Raw genomic sequence first — 19080 nt, forward strand, 5'->3', positions numbered from 1 at the left:
CAAAAATGTTTTGTTGATATTCAGTAGTAAAGTTCGACTTACGACCATTTTGACTTACGACCGGTTTCTCGGAACCGAACTCGGTCGTAAGTCGGATGGTAGGTGTACAAGCACATATATACACACACCCCTCTGGGTTTTCTTCTATTTTCTTACTAGTTCTTGTTCTTGTTTATTTTCTCTTACCCCCATGGGGAAGTGGAACAGAATTCTTCCTCCGTAAGCCATGCGTGTTGTAGGAGGCGACTAAAATGCCAGGAGAAAGGGGCTAGTAACCTCTTCTCCTGTATATATTACTAAATGTAAAAGGAGAAACTTTTGTTTTTCCTTCTGGGCCACCCCGCCTCGGTGGGATACGGCCAGTGTGTTGAAAGAAAGAAAGAAGATTAAGTCAACAGAAGGTCTTGGTCAGATGACTAAAAGCTCCAGTGGCAGGTCATCAATGATTGTAACCTGCACCAGGAAACACTTGTCCAGTTTCCTGACGAACCTTACCTAGGCCATAGTATATAAGTATTTAAGGAATAACTAAAGCTAATACAGAAACTAGAAATTTAGATTTATACAATATTCAGAGTATAAATAATGCAATATGCAACACTGGCTACTATAATAATATAGAGTTGGCAAGTTGCAATATATTTCTTGGACAAGTTTACTGTTAATGGTAACAAGAGGTTGAAGTAGAAGTTATGAAAACGTAGAATGTGAACAAGGTAACATTTATGAAAGGATTCATGGAAACTGGTTAGTGTGACTTGAGTTCTGTATGTGGTAGGTACAGTGTCTGCACTGTACCTCCCACTGAAGTTTAACCCTTTGACTGTCGCAGGCCCCTTTCTGAAACTGTCATTCTATGTCGATAAATTTTTGAAAAAAAAAAAAAACTTTTTTCTTATGAAATAATAGAGAATCTTTTCCCGATGGTAATGACACCAAAAGTTCGAAATTTGGTCGAAAACTCAGGGAATTACGCTCCCGCGAAATTAGCGGTCTTGGCAACATATGCGTATCGGCGATTTTGCCAACTTTGAGCCCTGTTTTCAGCCAATTCCCTTGTTCCAGTTGACCAAATTCATAGCTATTTCAATAGAACTCCATTTTATCTATCAGCTGAGTACAAGAAACTGCCCATTTACCAATTTGAACTACCCAATATAGTGGTCAGAAATTGGCAATTTGGCCAATTTCATGCAAATTAAAAAAGATGCCAATTTCAAAATAGGGTCCAGAATAAACAAGGTAGACATTCTTGGCACTAAAACAACATATCCTCTGTTCATTAGTCACATCTCTAGGCCCCTCTTATATTATTATTGCTTTCTATTTTGATTTTTTATTCATACAAAAAAATACAAAATTTACTGGTATGCAGACAACTGCATTATTGTAAAAATGGTATAAATAATATCAGTGCACTAGTGAAAGAATATTAGACTCCCCAGTTGACGTGTATTGGACGTGTGGTGTGATTTGTTTACTCCTGGACATTGGTAAAAATCGAACATTTCCGCTACTTTGAGCTCAGTTTCAAGGTCGTTTTCATCGTCAAAGTAATGAAAATCATCTCTATTTCTGTAATATGTTTTCCATTTTATCACCTAAGACCATGAAAACGTGAATACAATGATAAATACTATACGAAAATACACCTCAAAGTCGGCGCTTTAATAAAAAAAAACGATCAGTTTATTTTTCTCATTGCGCACTGTGTGCTGCAGGATTTTTTTTATGTGGTGCACACTGACCACACAGACCCTTTCTCTCACATGTGGGCCTACCAGCTTTCTCCCGCTTGATTTGAAGCCGCTAGAATTATTGAGTTTGTATACGTATATACGTCAGAAACAGTGGCTCATAAGACGTATTTATACGGCGTAAACAGTCAAAGGGTTAAAAGCCATCTGAACTGTGATGTCAGTACACTTCTGGCACCCTTCCTTGGTGGGAGATGGCCAGTGTGTTTTAAAAAAAGTTAGGAGGGATCTTTTTTTGTATTGGCTATAACATACACGGTGAGCACAAGTATTGCTAAACCAGGCTAGATAAAATTTGCAGCTAACTGAATAAAACATTATTATACAACTTAAAATATACTTGCCTTTAAAGAGCCAATATGTGTGGCCCTCTTTTGTTGCTTTACTGTTCAGAAATGAGAGAATATTCTGAGCCACATCCCGCACTAGTCTAGGGGAAAAGTGACAATCACACATGTGAGGCAAATCCTCAGTCTTGATTAACTCGTACTTTTGAACAATTCCATCAAGGTGGTAGCACATGACTACTTCAGGTACATTACACATAAGGTTATCCAGCCAATAGTCAATTCCTGGTAGGAGGAAAGAGAGTTTTTAATAATTAAACTTTTTTTTTTTTTTTTTTTTCAACAAGTCGGCCGTCTCCCACCGAGGCAGGGTGACCCAAAAAAGAAAGAAAATCCCCAAAAAGAAAATACTTTCATCATCATTCAACACTTTCACCACACTCGCACATTATCACTGTTTTTGCAGAGGTGCTCAGAATACAACAGTCTAGAAGCATACACATATAAAGATACACAACATATCCCTCCAAACTGCCAATATCCCAAACCCCTCCTTTAAAGTGCAGGCATTGTACTTCCCATTTCCAGGACTCAAGTCCGACTATATGAAAATAACCGGTTTCCCTGAATCCCTTCACTAAATATTACCCTGCTCACACTCCAACAGATCGTCAGGTCCCAAGTACCATTCGTCTCCATTCACTCCTATCTAACACGCTCACGCACGCTTGCTGGAAGTCCAAGCCCCTTACCCACAAAACCTCCTTTACCCCCTCTCTCCAACCCTTTCGAGGACGACCCCTACCCCGCCTTCCTTCCCCTATAGATTTATATGCTTTCCATGTCATTCTACTTTGATCCATTCTCTCTAAATGACCAAACCACCTCAACAACCCCTCTTCTGCCCTCTGACTAATACTTTTATTAACTCCACACCTCCTAATTTCCACACTCCGAATTTTCTGCATAATATTTACACCACACATTGCCCTTAAACAGGACATCTCCACTGCCTCCAACCGTCTCCTCGCTGCTGCATTTACCACCCAAGCTTCACACCCATATAAGAGTGTTGGTACTACTATACTTTCATACATTCCCTTCTTTGCCTCCATAGATAACGTTTTTTGACTCCACATATACCTCAACGCACCACTCACCTTTTTTCCCTCATCAATTCTATGATTAACCTCATCCTTCATAAATCCATCCGCCGACACGTCAACTCCCAAGTATCTGAAAACATTCACTTCTTCCATACTCCTCCTCCCCAATTTGATATCCAATTTTTCTTTATCTAAATCATTTGACACCCTCATCACCTTACTCTTTTCTATGTTCACTTTCAACTTTCTACCTTTACACACATTCCCAAACTCATCCACTAACCTTTGCAATTTTTCTTTAGAATCTCCCATAAGCACAGTATCATCAGCAAAAAGTAACTGTGTCAATTCCCATTTTGAATTTGATTCCCCATAATTTAATCCCACCCCTCTCCCAAACACCCTAGCATTTACTTCCTTAACAACCCCATCTATAAATATATTAAACAACCATGGTGACATTACACATCCCTGTCTAAGACCTACTTTTACCGGGAAATAGTCTCCCTCTCTTCTACACACCCTAACCTGAGCCTCACTATCTTCATAAAAACTCTTTACAGCATTTAATAACTTACCACCTATTCCATATACTTGCAACATCTGCCACATTGCTCCTCTATCCACTCTATCATATGCCTTTTCTAAATCCATAAATGCAATAAAAACTTCCCTACCTTTATCTAAATACTGTTCACATATATGCTTCAATGTAAACACTTGATCTACACATCCCCTACCCACTCTGAAACCTCCTTGCTCATCCGCAATCCTACATTCTGTCTTACCTCTAATTCTTTCAATTATAACCCTACCGTACACTTTTCCTGGTATACTCAGTAAGCTTATTCCTCTATAATTTTTACAGTCTCTTTTGTCCCCTTTCCCTTTAATGCATATTACTTCTAAAAAAATTATATTTTACTTTAATGAAATAAATACATATACTAATAAAGCAAATCCTTTGACTTTCAAGAAATTCCTTAAAATGTTTAAGTACCAGTTTTTTCCATCTGAGGTGTGTGTGTGTGTGTGTGTGTGTGTGTGTGTACTCACCTAATTGTGGTTGCAGGGGTTGAGACTCAGCTCCTGGCCCTGCCTCTTCACTGAACACTACTAGGTCCTCCCTCTCCCTGCTCCATGAGCTTTATCATACCTTGTCTTAAAGCTATGTATGGTTCTCTCCTCCACTACGTCTGTCACTTTCTAGGCTATTCCACTGCCTGACAACTCTATGACTGAAGAAATACTTCCTAACATCCCTTTGACTTATCTGAGTCTTCAACTTCCAATTGTGACCCCTTGTTTCTGTGTCCCATCTCTGGAACATCCTGTCTTTGTCCACCTTGTCTATTCTGTGCAGTATTTTATATGTTGTTATCGTGTCTCCCCTGACCCTCCTGTTCTCCAGTGTCATCAGGCCAACTTCCCTTAACCTTTCATTGTAGGACAATCCCCTTAGCTCTGGTTGGTGTATGTGTGTGTGTGTATGTGTGCACTTACCTATTTGTGGTTGCAGGGGTCGATTCATAGCTCCTGGCCCTGCCTCTTCACTGATTGCTATTAGGTCGTCTCTCTCCCTGCTCCATGAGCTTTATCAAAACTCATCTTAAAACTATGTATGGTTCCTGTCTCCACTACGTCCATCACTTGCTAGGCTATCCCACTGCCTGACAACTCTATGACTGAAGAAATACTTCCTAACATCCCTTTGACTTATCTGAGTCTTCAACTTCCAATTGTGACCCCTTGTTTCTGTGTCCCATCTCTGGAACATCCTGTCTTTGTCCACCTTGTCTATTCTGTGCAGTATTTTATATGTTGTTATCATGTCTCCCCTGACCCTCCTGTCCTCCAGTGTCATCAGGCCAATTTCCCTTAACCTTTCTTCATAGGACAATCCCCGTAGCTCTGGGACTAGTCTTGTTGCATGCAAACCTCTGTACTTTTCCTAATTTCTTGATGTGCTTGACCAGGTATGGATTCCCTACTGGTGCAGCATACTCCAGCATGGGCCTGACATATATGTTGTACAGAGTCTTGAACAATTCCTTACTGAGGTATCGGAATGCTATCTTTAGGTTTGCCAGATGCCCATATGCTGCGGCAGTTATCTGACTGACGTGCACCTCAGATGTGCTCGGCATTATACTCACCCCAAGATCTTTTTCCTTGAGTGAGGTTTGCAGTCTTTGGGCGAAGAAGACCTGTGGTCTTCTTCGCCCTTCCCCAATCTTCATGACTTTGCATTTGGCAGGGTTAAATTCAAGGAGCCAGTTGCCAGACCAGGCTTGTAGCCTGTCCAGGTCTCTTTGTAGTCCTGCCTGATCCTTGACCGATTTGATTCTCCTCATTAACTTCACATCATCTGCAAACAAGGACACTTCTAAGTCTATCCCTTCTGTTATGTCATTCACATATACCAAAAACAGCACAAGTCCTAGGACTGACCCCTGTGGAATCCCGCTTGTCACAGGCGCCCACTCTGACACCTCGTCACATATGACTCGTTGCTGACTCCTTGTCAGATATTCTCTGATCCACTGCAGTGCCTTTCCTGTTATGTGTGCCTGATCCTCTAGCTTTTGCATTAACCTCTTGTGAGGAACTGTGTCAAAGGTCTTCTAGCAGTCCAAGAAAATGCAGTCTATCCACCCCTCTCTCTCTTGTCTTACTTCTGTCACCTTGTCATAAAACTCCAGTAGGTTTGTGACACAGGATTTTCCTTCCCCGAAACCGTGCTGGTTGTCAATTATATGCTTGTTTCTTTCCAGATGCTCCTGATGATCTTCTCCATGACTTTGCATACTATACACGTTAGTGACAGGTCTGTAGTTTAATACCTCATGTCTGTCTCTTTTTAAAAATTGGGACTACATTTGCCATCTTCCATACCTCAGGTATTTGCCCAATTTCAATGGATGTGTTGAAGACCTTTGTTAGTGACACACAGCATCTTTGCTCCCTCTCTAAGGACCCACGGAGAGATGTTGTCTGGTCCCACCGCCTTTGAGGTATCAAGTTCACATAGCGGCTTCACCTCCTCCTCAGTTATGTGCACCTCATCCAGCACTTGCTGGTGTACCTCCCTGTTCTGAATTCCTGAAGTCCTACCTGTTTTTACTGTAATTTTTTTTTCAACAAACCAGCCGTATCCCACCAAGGCAGGGTGGCCCAAAAAGAAAAATGAAAGTTTCTCTTTTTAAATTTAGTAATTTATACAGGAGATGGGGTTACTAGCCCCTTGCTCCTGGCATTTTAGTTGCCTCTTACAACACACATAGCTTACAGAGGAAGAATTCTGTTCCACTTCCCCCATGGAGATAAGAGGAAATAAACAAGAACAAGAACTAGAAATAAAATAGAAGAAAACCCAGAGGGGTGTGTATATATATGCTTGTACATGTATGTGTAATGTGACCTAAGTGTAAGAAGTAGTAGCAAGACGTACCTGAAATCTTGCATGTTTATGAGACAGAAAAAAGACACCAGCAATCCTATCATCATGTAAAACAAATACAGGCTTTCATTTTACATTCACTTGGCAGGACTGTAGTACTTCCCTGGGCAGTTGCTGTCTACCAACCTACTACCTATTCTTCTTCTTTCTTTCAACACACCGGCCGTATCCCACCGAGGCGGGGTGGCCCAAAAGGAAAAACGAAAGTTTCTCCTTTTACATTTAGTAATATATACAGGAGAAGAGGTTACTAGCCCCTTGCTCCCGGCATTTTAGTTGCCTCTTACAACACGCATGGCTTACGGAGGAAGAATTCTGTTCCACTTCCCCATGGAGATAAGAGGAAATAAACAAGAATAAGAACTAGAAAGAAAATAGAAGAAAACCCAGAGGGGTGTGTATATATGTGCTTGTACATGTATGTGTAGTGTGACCTAAGTGTAAGTAGAAGTAGCAAGACGTACCTGAAATCTTGCATGTTCATGAGACAGAAAAAAGGACACCAGCAATCCTACCATCATGTAAAACAATTACAGGCTTTCGTTTTACACTCACTTGGCAGGACGGTAGTACCTCCCTGGGCGGTTGCTGTCTACCAACCTACTACCTATATCCACTGTAAATACTTCTTTAAATCTCATGTTGAGTTCCTCACATACCTCTTGGTCATTTCTTGTGAACTCCCCACCATCCATCCTCAGCCTGATTACCTGGTCCTTGAGTGTTGTTTTCCTTCTGATGTGGCTATATAACAGCTTCAGGTAACGCTTGACTTTCGATGCTATGTCATTTTCATATTGTCACCGAGCGTCCCTTCTTATCTGTACATATTTGTTTCTGGCTCTTCGGCTGATCTCTCTATTTTCCTGGGTCCTTTGTCTTCTGTACCTTTTCCATTCTCTAGTGCACCTAGTTTTTGCCTCCCTACACCTTTGGGTGAACCAAGGACTCATTCTGGTCTTCCCATTATTTCTGTTTCCCTTGGGAACAAACCTCTCTTCTGCCTCCTTGCATTTTGTTGTCACATAGTCCATCATTTCTTTTTCTGGTTTTCTTGCCAGTTCTCTCTCCCACTGAACATCTTGCAGGAAGTTCCTCATGCCTGTGTGTGTGTGTGTGAGAGAAATTGCCTGAGTGTGAATACAAGGTGACTGACCGGTGTGAGCTCTAGCTCCTGGTCTTGCTTTTTACCACCGAGATACATCAATGATGAAGACAAGGTTTACGTGCAAAATGGCAAAGTTCATGAATTTTACAAAATAAGGAAGCGGACAGCATGTTTTCAGCGATGTACTCAGAGAAACTTGGAGCTGTTGCAGTGGTTAGAAAAGCAGAGGATGAACCTTGAGGCGAGTAGGTATGAGGTGCAGTGCAGTGGAACCTCGACTTACGAGTGCCCCAACATACAAGTTTTTCGAGATATGAGCCGTCACTCGAATGATTTTCTGCTCTAAGTTACGAGCCAAAATCTGCGTTATGAGCGAGCTTTCCCCTCTAAGGAGGTTCCATGACACTGGTGAGGGGGCTCTTGATCTAGGGAATTGGATCTGTGCTCCAGTTCCCTAAATTAAGTCTGAAGACCTTCCATCCTCTTCCCCCCATAACCCCTGTATAATCCTACAGCTTTAGCGCTTTCCCATAATAATAATAATAATAATAACGAGTGAGCTTCAGAATGCATCCACTAGTTGGCGCAGCGAAAGCCACAACATCCACTCAGCAATGCATGTGTTACCTTGCCTGGGAAGCATTTCTCTTGTGTTTTGCTTGCATTGTGTGCAGTTATTTTGGCAAATTTCTTTTTTCTAGCCATGGGTCCTAAGAAAGTAAGTGCAAAGGACAGTACCGAGAAGAAAAAGAGGATGATGTCCATGGAATTAAAGCATGGAAATCATAGATGAACACAAGCGAGGTGTGCAGGTTGTGGACTTGGCCAGGCAGTACGAGTGTAGTATTTCTATGATATGTACAATACTAAAGCAGGAGGAGTTGATAGTGCCAGCCAAGAGCGTTACAATAATTTCTAAGCTGCAGACCTCTGTCCATGAAAAGATGGAGAAGCCGCTGTCGATGTGGTTGACGGAAAAGCAGCTCACAGGAGATACTGTGACTGAGCATATCCTCTGTGAGAAGGCACAAGGCATTTACGTTGATTTGCTGCAGGAGACCCCAGGTGCTCAATGGATGAGGCATTGGAAAAGTCATTTAAAGCCAGTCGGGGCTGGTTTGACAATTTTAAAAGGGAGGCCAGCATTCACTCTGTCATCAGGCATGGTGAGGGAGCAAACTCTGATGTGATGGCAGCTGAGGATTTCCTCAAAACTTTTGCAGAAGTGATAGCAGCTGAAGGATACATCCCCCAGCACATAACATTTTATTCATTCTAGAGTATATATCATGTTTCTATGTTATTTATATTGTTTATTATGTCATATTAGATCAATTGTGATAGATAAATAAGCCATAAAGGTGATATTATTGTTATATTGAAGTATTTTGTCCTACCTCCCAAGAGCAGGAATTCCACTGTAATGGATTAATAGCATTTCAATTAAGTTAAATAAGGAAAATTGATTTGATATACTGTACAGTGGTACCCCGAGTTTTGTACAGCTCCCAACTCGAATAATTATGTAAGTGTATTATTGTAAGTGCTTTTGTAAGTGTATTTTTGGGAGTCTGAAACGGATTAATCTAATTTACATTATTCCTTATGTGAACAAATTCGTTTGGTAATGGCACTGGAACAGCCTTCTGGAATGAATTATGGTCGAAACTTGGGGTACCACTGTACAAGCAAATTGAGTTATGAGCTAGGTCACGGAACCGATTAAACTCATAAGTTGAGGTTCCACTGTAATGTATTTTGGATACAATTTTATTGTATAAGGTAGCATAACTTATATGGAAACCACTCACAGAGGTAAATGAAGGGGAAGACCTTGGAATAATCTAATGTAATGATGTCTTGCTGCGAACAGCAAAGCCAAGAAGATACTTGACTATACCAGTGTTGTGTGATTTTTTTTTTTAACACGTTGGCCGTTTCCCACCGAGGCAGGGTGACCCAAAAAGAAAGACAAAACTTTCATCATTTACCATCACTCACACATAATCACTGTCTTATACAAACAATAAAATATTTAAAGGTATGGTGGCACGAAAAATGTAATTCAAGGAGCAGAAGAGACGTTACTGCTATGGTTTCATCACATAGAAAGGATTTTCATGATAACAAGTGACAGTGTGAATAATGATGAAAGTTTTTTTTTTTTTTAAATAAAGAAGCCTGAGCTCTGGGTCACCCTGACTTAGTGGAAAATATCTAGTGTAACAAATAATTGAAAAATCTTGGAACCCCTGGGTATATTCTTTAAAAAAAAAGTTAGAAATAGCAAGTTTAACCCTTAAACTGTCCAAATGTAGATCTACGCTTTTTTTACATGCTTTCTTATGGAGAAAATCAAGGTCAGAGAGCTAAGCGTGAAAACGTAGATCTACGTTTGGACAGTTGAAGGGTTAATAAATACATTTATCAATGCAAACAAATATTCTTCCTAACAATTATTACAACATATACTAAGGCAATATCAGAAAGCAACCTGAATTTGACCAGAAAACTTCTCATATTAAAATAATTATTTTTTCTACTAAATTACTCACCCGTTAATATGTTGATGGGCTTGCTCATATCCCGGAGCCTTAATGAGACGCAAGGATGAGTTCCACCACCAAAAATGGGTAGATCTGTCCCAATCAGCATGTGAAGATCTTCAAAATTCCACACAACATTACGAGTAAATGATTGACCAGAGGGTTGAGGAAGCTGCTCTTCTAATGGAGGTTCAGGCATCATTTCATTCATGGGTAAGGAGGGCTAAAGTGCAAATAATTTTTTATTAGAAAAAATACTATGATTTATATGAATTTTATACATTAATTATATAATGTAATTTATAACTGGCATGAATATTCACTTCAAGCAATGAAACTTCTATATCCCATGCACCATAAAAAAAAATTAAAAAAAAAAATTCAATGTATGTCAAAGGCCCTAAAATCTGGAATACCCTACCTGAGAACTCTAGAACTGCAGACACATTCATCACCTTCAAAACTACCATTAGAAAACATCTTATCTCCCTGATACACCCCGTCAACTAACTACACAAATACCACCTGGTGGTTCACACTTACACTCGCTCACTCATTTGACCATAAACAGAAATATTAATCTCAGTCTTAAAATAATGAATCCTGTGATACTCCAATACTGAAACTATATACTGTGCCAAAACAAAAGCATTCACATTGCTAAACTCACAAACTAGTATTTAGTCACTTAGCCATAATACCAACTTACCTCATAATTTGTAATATTTTACAATTAAGAATAAAACTAAGTATGCCCGAAATGCCTAGCCATGCTAAGCGTTCTAGTGGTACACTCTGTAATCACAATTTTACTACATGTAAACCAAACAATAACCAAATTTCTGTAAACTCAGCATTGTAATCCTTATAGAGAATAAACTTTGAATTTGAATTTGAATAAAAAATATTTTATAAAACATTATGTCATCAATTAGTTAACAACAAAAATAAGAAGCCTGAAAGAACTATCTTTATGTAAAATAATGAAAATATATCATGCTGTACTGTTTACTCTAGCATCAACTTAAGTTCTTATAAAGCACAAAAAATTAGTTACCCTTCGAACAGAAACAGGACTTTCTGTTACTGGCTGTGGTGGTGGACTGGCAGGTCTAGCTTCTTCATTTATGCTATGGTATAAAAACTTCGAAAGCAAGCTCCGACTTTGGACAACATTTCGACTCTTGTTTGGGCGCACTAGCACATTCTCCTAATAGAAAATTTAATTAACATGTATACAATATTTTCTCCATGGGGAAGTGGAACAGAATTCTTCCTCCGTAAGCCATGCGTGTCGTAAGAGGTGACTAAAATGCCGGAAGCAAGGGACTAGTAACCCCTTCTCCTGTATATACAGTGGACCCCCGCATAACGATTACCTCCGAATGCAACCAATTATGTAAGTGTATTTATGTAAGTGCGTTTGTACGTGTATGTTTGGGGGTGTGAAATGGACTAATCTACTTCACAATATTCCTTATGGGAACAAATTCGGTCAGTACTGGCACCTGAACATACTTCTGGAGTGAAAAAATATCGTTAACCGGGGGTCCACTGTATTACTAAATTTGAAAGGAGAAACTTTCGTTTTTCCTTTTGGGCCACCCCACCTCGGTGGGATATGGCTGGTAGGTGGAAAAGGAGAAGAGTATACAATATTTAAACCATGCTGAATAATATTTGTAAGGGAAAAAGGAGAAGTACTGAATGTAAAATACAAAATACTGGGTAACCATTTCTAAAAAATCAATGAAATTACATATAAATTATGGCTCAGGAATGCATCTTTCATTATACTGTAATACAGATCTCAATGGAAAAATATGTTTCAAATTCTAAACAATCGACTAACAATTTTCAGGAACGCATTACTGTTATAAATGGGGAGGACTGACTATACTCAGAATGACATACTATTGACATTTTATTGATTATTGGTGCTTCTTGTAGCTTACCTTGTGTGTTAAAGACTGAAGAACATGTTCGAAAAAGAATCTTCGAAGCCAATGCCACTCTTTTTCAGTCTGTCTTAATAAGTATTTGTAAACATCAAATTCATCTATCAGAAGGGTCTTGCCCACCCGATGAATCATCATGCTGACATGAGATTTTGGATTATAGGGGATTTTTAGTAGTTTCTTAATGTTTTCTGCATCTGATATGACATCCACTTCACCAATGCAATCTGGGAACTGATGGGCCATAAGAAAACTGCAAGCATGAAAATTTATATAAGTACAGTAGCCACTCCCTTTTTAAAATAAAAACATATATACATATGCAATTTCTTCTGTGTATACAGTATACCCATACAGATATAACCATGCACAGATAAATATATGAATACAGTCATCCCTCGGTATCCATGGGAAGTGGTTCCAGAGCCCCTGTGAATACTAAAATTTGCAGTAGCTGAAGTCCCTTACATAAAATGGTGTAGTATATGCATATAACCTACACACATCCTCCTAAATACATACTTTAAATCATCTCTAGATCATTTTTAATATTTAATACAATGTAAATATTATGTTAATAGTTGTTATACTGTATTGTTTAGGGAATAATGATGGTGCTCGCCAAAACCCTGATTCTTCTCTCTTGATAACCCTTTTTAGAGACATTTTTTTCACAGAAACAAAGGGTACACACAAACAGTAAACGAACAAGATACGCAGCAAACAATGCTCAAACAATGAGCACAGTTCACCTACATATCACTCTATTTGCATGGCTTCAGAGTAGTGCTTGGCATACAGCAAATTCAAATTTTGCTTTAGGAACTTTCTGGATTTTTTTTTTTCAAATAATTTTGATATGTGATTGGATGAATCTGCAGATGAAGAACTCGCAGATTAAGTCTACTTGAATTTGCAAATCAAAGCCTGACCCTTATCTTCAAATACATTTACCATTAAACATTTGATCCTTTTATGTACAACATTACTTAGTGATAGTGTGAACAACGGTGAAAATGTTTATTGTGTTTTGGGTCACCCTGCCTCAGTGGGAAATGGCCAGGGTGTTTAAAAAAAAAAAAAAAATTCTTACCAACACATGTTATTTCCTGAGGATGCTTGTCTAGCATCTTTTTCAACAATTAAGATTTGCAGTTGTAAACAATCAGGTTAACTTCTCTCATTCTATCAACTTAACCTTCTTTAACAAGAGACAATACCTTGAAAAATCTGCATGTTTCTGTGTTGGGTTAGGTAGTCGAATGGAAGTATGTTCCTGCAACCAATTTGATGGTGGCATCTTCAGATCCGTGTTTGACTGAAGTTCATGGAACTGAACGGGAAATTCCACCTAAAAATTATTAGACAATATAAATAAATATATACTGTTTCTATAATACAGTTGTTAAACGTATTTATAGAAGGAGTTGTAAAAGAAGTGAATGATAGGGTGTTGAAACACACACATATCCATACATATATGCACACATACATTCATATACGTATATAGATAAATTGATTCATACATACATCCACATACAAACATGCATCCATATACATACATACAAATACATCTATAAAACAGTAAGCATTTATGCTTGAACTTGCCTAAATACTGTACCAGAGGAACTAGGAAAGAAATACAGTGGACCCCCGACTTACAATATTAATTCATTCCAGAAGTCTGTTCGGGTGCTGTTACCGAACGAATTTGTTCCCATAAGGAATATCGTAAATTAGATTAGTCCGTTTTAGACCCCCAAAAATACACGTACAAAAGCACTTACAAAAATACACTTACATAATTGTTCGAGTTGGGAGCTGATCGTAAGGCAGGGGTCCACTGTATTTTGGAGATTAAGTACCATGCTAGTTAGTGTTAATGTCTTGAAGAAAACTATATACAGTAGTACCCCTGTATCCATGGGGGATACGTTCCAAGACCTACCATGGATACCCGAAACCATGGATAGTAGTGAATCCTATATACAGTGGACCCCCGGTTAACGATATTTTTTCACTCCAGAAGTATGTTCAGGTGCCAGTACTGACCGAATTTGTTCCCATAAGGAATATTGTGAAGTAGATTAGTCCATTTCAGAGCCCCAAACATACACATACAAACGCACTTACATAAATACACTTACATAATTGTTCGCATTCGGAGGTGATCGTTATGCGGGGGTCCACTGTATGTTGTTTTTCCTTTACATACATACCTATGATAAAGCTTAACTGATAAATTATGCACAGTGTGTTGAGAATTAGCATCTGTTCACTGATGGGAAGCACTTCATGGCCTCTCTTAGGCTTTGAAGAACTGTAGCATCACTACTTTTGCACTCTGGAGCCATTATTAAGCAAAATTAAGGGTTATTTTTGGGCCATAGTAAACTGTGGATAACTGAAACAGCAGAAACCAAATCTGCAGATACAGTAGTCTATATCCATATAACTCATAAGTTTAAAAGAAAACATAATAACCAAAGATCATCACTGACTTACTTCAGAACTCTTGACAACTGCTGCAGAATGAATGTGTAAATCTTGGTTTTCATTTAAGTTTCCATCATATACACTGGCATCAATATTTGCTTGGTTATATGGCTCTTGGCTCTTACTCTGACTGATAAACTCTCCATGGCTAGTGTTTCTTGATGGTTTTCGTATGGGACTCAAAGCTTGAGAAGCCCTTGCAACAGTCTTTGATGGTGAGATGACAAGTGAATTTGTCATTCTTGGAGTAAGGGCTACCTCCACGTCTTCATCTTTAACTTTTGTAGCTTCTGCTTCTCCATCAGTGGACTCCATAACCTTGAAAGAGAAATGTATCAGTATATATTACAAATTTGCTAATTACAGAATACGTATACAATATAAAAACAATCTGGGTGTACAGTACTGTGTGGGGAAGAGGAAGTGAAGAGTGAATGTTGAAAAAAAGGGGTACTGATATTCTAAGCACAGATGAAGTGTGGTAATTTTGTAGCAAACTGGAGGCTGTCAAATCATGCTCAGTGTGCATTAAAGGTGCAGCCATCAGAATTTATTGCAATACTGTACTTATAGGAGACATTAAACCTGTGCAGATCATTCAGTACAAGGTGTGTTGGAGGCTTCATCTTCAGAATGATAATCTCATAACCACCACCTTACTCTCACAGCCAGACTGTGAGAGTAAGGTGGTGGTTACAGCCAGGAAAGTATCTGGGACTAACTAACACAGGCATAACATAAATAATAATAATACAGTAAAGCCAAATATCATGCATTCATTATAACCTAGTCCAACTTAAGGAAAATACATATAATGAACTGTATTTACTAAATTTATCAAGTTAAACACAAAGCATAATTTGAGTGATATTCAAATACTGTATAAACATACTGCATTCTATATTTCTATGCTCTACCACAATTACACAAAAGTGCCTTACCGTATATTATTTCATTATCTGGGTAGAGAGAGACATTTCCTCTGCAGATTCACTTGAGTGAGTCTGTCAAGTGTGAATAGCATTACAAAAAACAGTAAAAAATGCCTGAATAAGATACAAACAATGAACAAGCATCACATCTTAACACCAGCCAGTGATGCTTCACTGTATGACATCATATATATTACATCCTGTGCAGTCGCCAGAAGGAGAACCCTCCAAGTAAACTGGAAGCATAAAGAACTGTACTGACTTGATAAAGTTATCTTACAATAAATCTGCAAAACTGACAACCAACATATGCCCATAACAATGTGCTTATTGCAATCACTGTACAAATATATAATATTGTCTCTACAGCAACAGGTACAGTAATTAATCTGAATAATTCTTATCTTTTCTAAACTCAAACTAATACTTTTTGCATTTGATATGTCACTGATGTGCACATCCTCATAGTGCACTGGTTAGCAGGCTTGGCTTATACCCAAGAGAACAAGTAGATAAACCCCACTATGAGGCAAGACATATGGATAAGTCTCCTAAAACCTATTGCCCATTATCTGGGAGTTTGTCAAATGTTGTGGGTTTCATCCTGGTTGAGGACCTCATCCTGATCAAGCTATCCTAAATACAAATAACAAACTCAAAGAATATTCAACGGGATTGCAACCAGCAATGTCACACATCAAGATGCATGTTATTTATATTGGAAGAAATTATAAAGACTAATTCCTGAGCCTAAACCTAGACTTAAAAAATCTGCAATTTAACCTGGCCCCCAAGAACTCTAGCATTATCATCTTGGCTCAAGTGTGCGATGTTTATATTTACAATTACAGTATCAGTGTGATGCTACCATTTATCCCACTTACCACAAGGACCTCAATGGAAATAAGTCACTTTGACTATTTTGGGTTATCCTAGGTCATTTACATTAGGTATGATAATTGTACCTATGTGCACCTGTGCCTAAATAAACTTACTTACTTATTAATGATACTTCCACGTTTTCATTTATATATGCATTATGTTTTATGCTGGTCTCATATTGTCAATGTTGTTATTTCTTAGTTTGGGAGTTAGTACTAATTATGCTTTATTTTATTACTTTATACATCCCTGAAATTTAGAAGAATGAGAAAATATACAGTACAGAACCAGCAATTTAGGGCAATACTAAGTTTAGCTGCTCAGTAGAGTTCAGTGTGCATTTAACCATACCTTAACTGTATACAATCTTCCTCTTGTAATAGTATTTATGCAGTTAATATGTCCTAAAATAACAATTTGTCTAAGAAATAAATATTACTGCAAAGGTCTGGGTACCTTGTTTGTATGACAAAAAAAAAAAATAAGGGAAATGGCATTGTTTCATCAAGCAGCTAAACTCAATGTGTATTGACTGCAATTTATATAAAAATAATTGCCATGTCTGAACGACATTAGTGAGGGGCAATTTTGTGGTAAATAGCAAGACCTGTGAAGCCTCTGATAAATTCTGTTAAAGTTTTACTTAACCAGGTGCCTTTAAAAATGGGGTCTTAATCCATTTTGATATCAAATGATAAAAGTATAAAAAGCTCATTATCATATTTGTGGGGCTTTGAGATGCAGGTCACTGTCCCTGTTCACCTAGCAGTAAGTAGGTACCTGGGCATTAGTCCACTGGTGTGGGTCACATCCTGGGGGACAAGACTGAAGGACCCAAATAGAAATAAGGCAACAGTCCTCGATGGTGCACTGACAAGGGTTTGCATTAATGATGTAAACTTATGTAAAAACCAAAATAAAACCCATTACCTGGAACTTCATCACCAAACCAAAGTTTACTTTCTTTCAAGATTTCTAAATCTAAAATTTATTCATCATACTGAATATCATTATTATTATATTTAGGGGGAAGTGTTAAACCTGTCAAAGTCACTTATGGTCTGGGGGAAATTATTATTATTATTATAATCAAGGGGGTAGCGCTAAACCCGTAGGATTATACAGCGCCCAGGGGGGGGGGGGATGTGGAAGGCATTCAGGCTTAATACGGGGAACTGGAGCACAAATCTAATTCCCTAAATCAAGAGCCCCTCACCAACATCAAGGAACCTTCCATGAGGGGGGTCTGGGGGGGGAAGAGGCAATCATGTTTGATCTGAGGAAGGGGACAACAGATCCACTTCCCTGAATCATGAACTCATCACTAATAAGTTATTTAGGTACGTACAGGTATACATAAGTACAATTATCATACATAGTTTAACATATGTGTAAATTACCTAGGATAACCCCTCAAAAAGAAAATTTATTGCCCAAAGTTGTATACATGTATACTGTATATTATATACATTATATTAAGTTGTATATCCTGTATAACATATTACATACCTTATATTAAGTTGTATACTGAATATTACATACACTATATCAAGTTGTATATATATACTCTATATTACATACACTATATTAAGTTGTATATAATGTATATTACATACTGTATATTAAGTTGTATATAATGTATATTACATACTGTATATTAAGTTGTATATAATGTATATTACATACTGTATATTAAGTTGTATATAATGTATATTACACACTGTATATTAAGTTGTATATAATGTATATTACATACTGTATATTAAGTTGTATATAATGTATATTACACACTGTATATTAAGTTGTATATAATGTATATTACATACAATCTACATTTAAACTACTTACAAAGTTGTGATGATTCAGTTATGATATACTGAGGTTATGGTGGAGGATGAGGCTGTGGTGGAGGATGAGGTTATGGTGGAGGATGAGGTTGTGGTGGAGGATGAGGTTATGGTGGAGGATGAGGCTGTGGTGGAGGATGAGGTTATGGTGGAGGATGAGGTTATGGTGGAGGATGAGGTTATGGTGGAGGATGAGGTTGTGGTGGAGGATGAGGTTATGGTGGAGGATGAGGTTGTGAAGGACTCAAGTTGTGGCAGACTGAGGATGTGGTAAACTGAGGTTTTGAATGGACTGAGGTTGCTGAGGACCGAGGTTGCTGAGGATCAAGGTTGTGGTGGAGGACCCAGGTTATGGAGGATCTAGACTATAGTTCACTGAGGCTGTGGTGTGGGAGGACTTTGTGGTGGTGAACGAAGATTGTTGGAGTAGTGTGCTGGAGCAGCTGCTCCCTCACACAAACGTTGGTTCCTGCTGCCGTCCTCAGTCACACAACGTTCCCACACTTCTATCTGATTCCACTCACTTCCATACAATTCTGTACACTTCTATACACTTCTACACACTTCTATACACTTCTACACACTTCTACACACTTATATACACTTCTACACACTTATATACACTTCTACACTTGTATACACTTCTTCACACTTGTATACACTTCTACACTTATATATACTTCTACACACTTATATACACT

The 19080-nt window shown here is 38.3% G+C and overlaps 1 protein-coding gene across 4 annotated transcripts in view; it reads right to left on the reverse strand.

The window, feature by feature from the left end:
* Positions 1-19080, reverse strand: part of LOC128695457 (erythroid differentiation-related factor 1) — a 45439-nt gene extending 26359 nt beyond the window's left edge. The window contains exons 1-8 of one of the 4 annotated variants that reach the window (XM_053786092.2): positions 18381-19080; positions 15660-15722; positions 14728-15036; positions 13443-13573; positions 12220-12475; positions 11322-11474; positions 10274-10487; positions 2102-2329 (exon numbers count right to left, since the gene is read on the reverse strand). In XM_053786092.2, the coding sequence (XP_053642067.1) occupies positions 2102-2329; positions 10274-10487; positions 11322-11474; positions 12220-12475; positions 13443-13573; positions 14728-15033 (1288 nt within the window). In that variant the 5' untranslated portion in view covers positions 15034-15036; positions 15660-15722; positions 18381-19080. Of the gene's footprint in view, positions 1-2101; positions 2330-10273; positions 10488-11321; positions 11475-12219; positions 12476-13442; positions 13574-14727; positions 15037-15659; positions 15723-17312; positions 17567-18380 lie in introns of those variants that run through there. The other 3 variants (XM_053786087.2, XM_053786090.2, XM_053786091.2) reach the window with 3 other exon arrangements.

The sequence above is a fragment of the Cherax quadricarinatus genome, chromosome 50, assembly GCF_038502225.1.
Source record: "Cherax quadricarinatus isolate ZL_2023a chromosome 50, ASM3850222v1, whole genome shotgun sequence".
NCBI classification, from domain to species: domain Eukaryota; kingdom Metazoa; phylum Arthropoda; class Malacostraca; order Decapoda; family Parastacidae; genus Cherax; species Cherax quadricarinatus.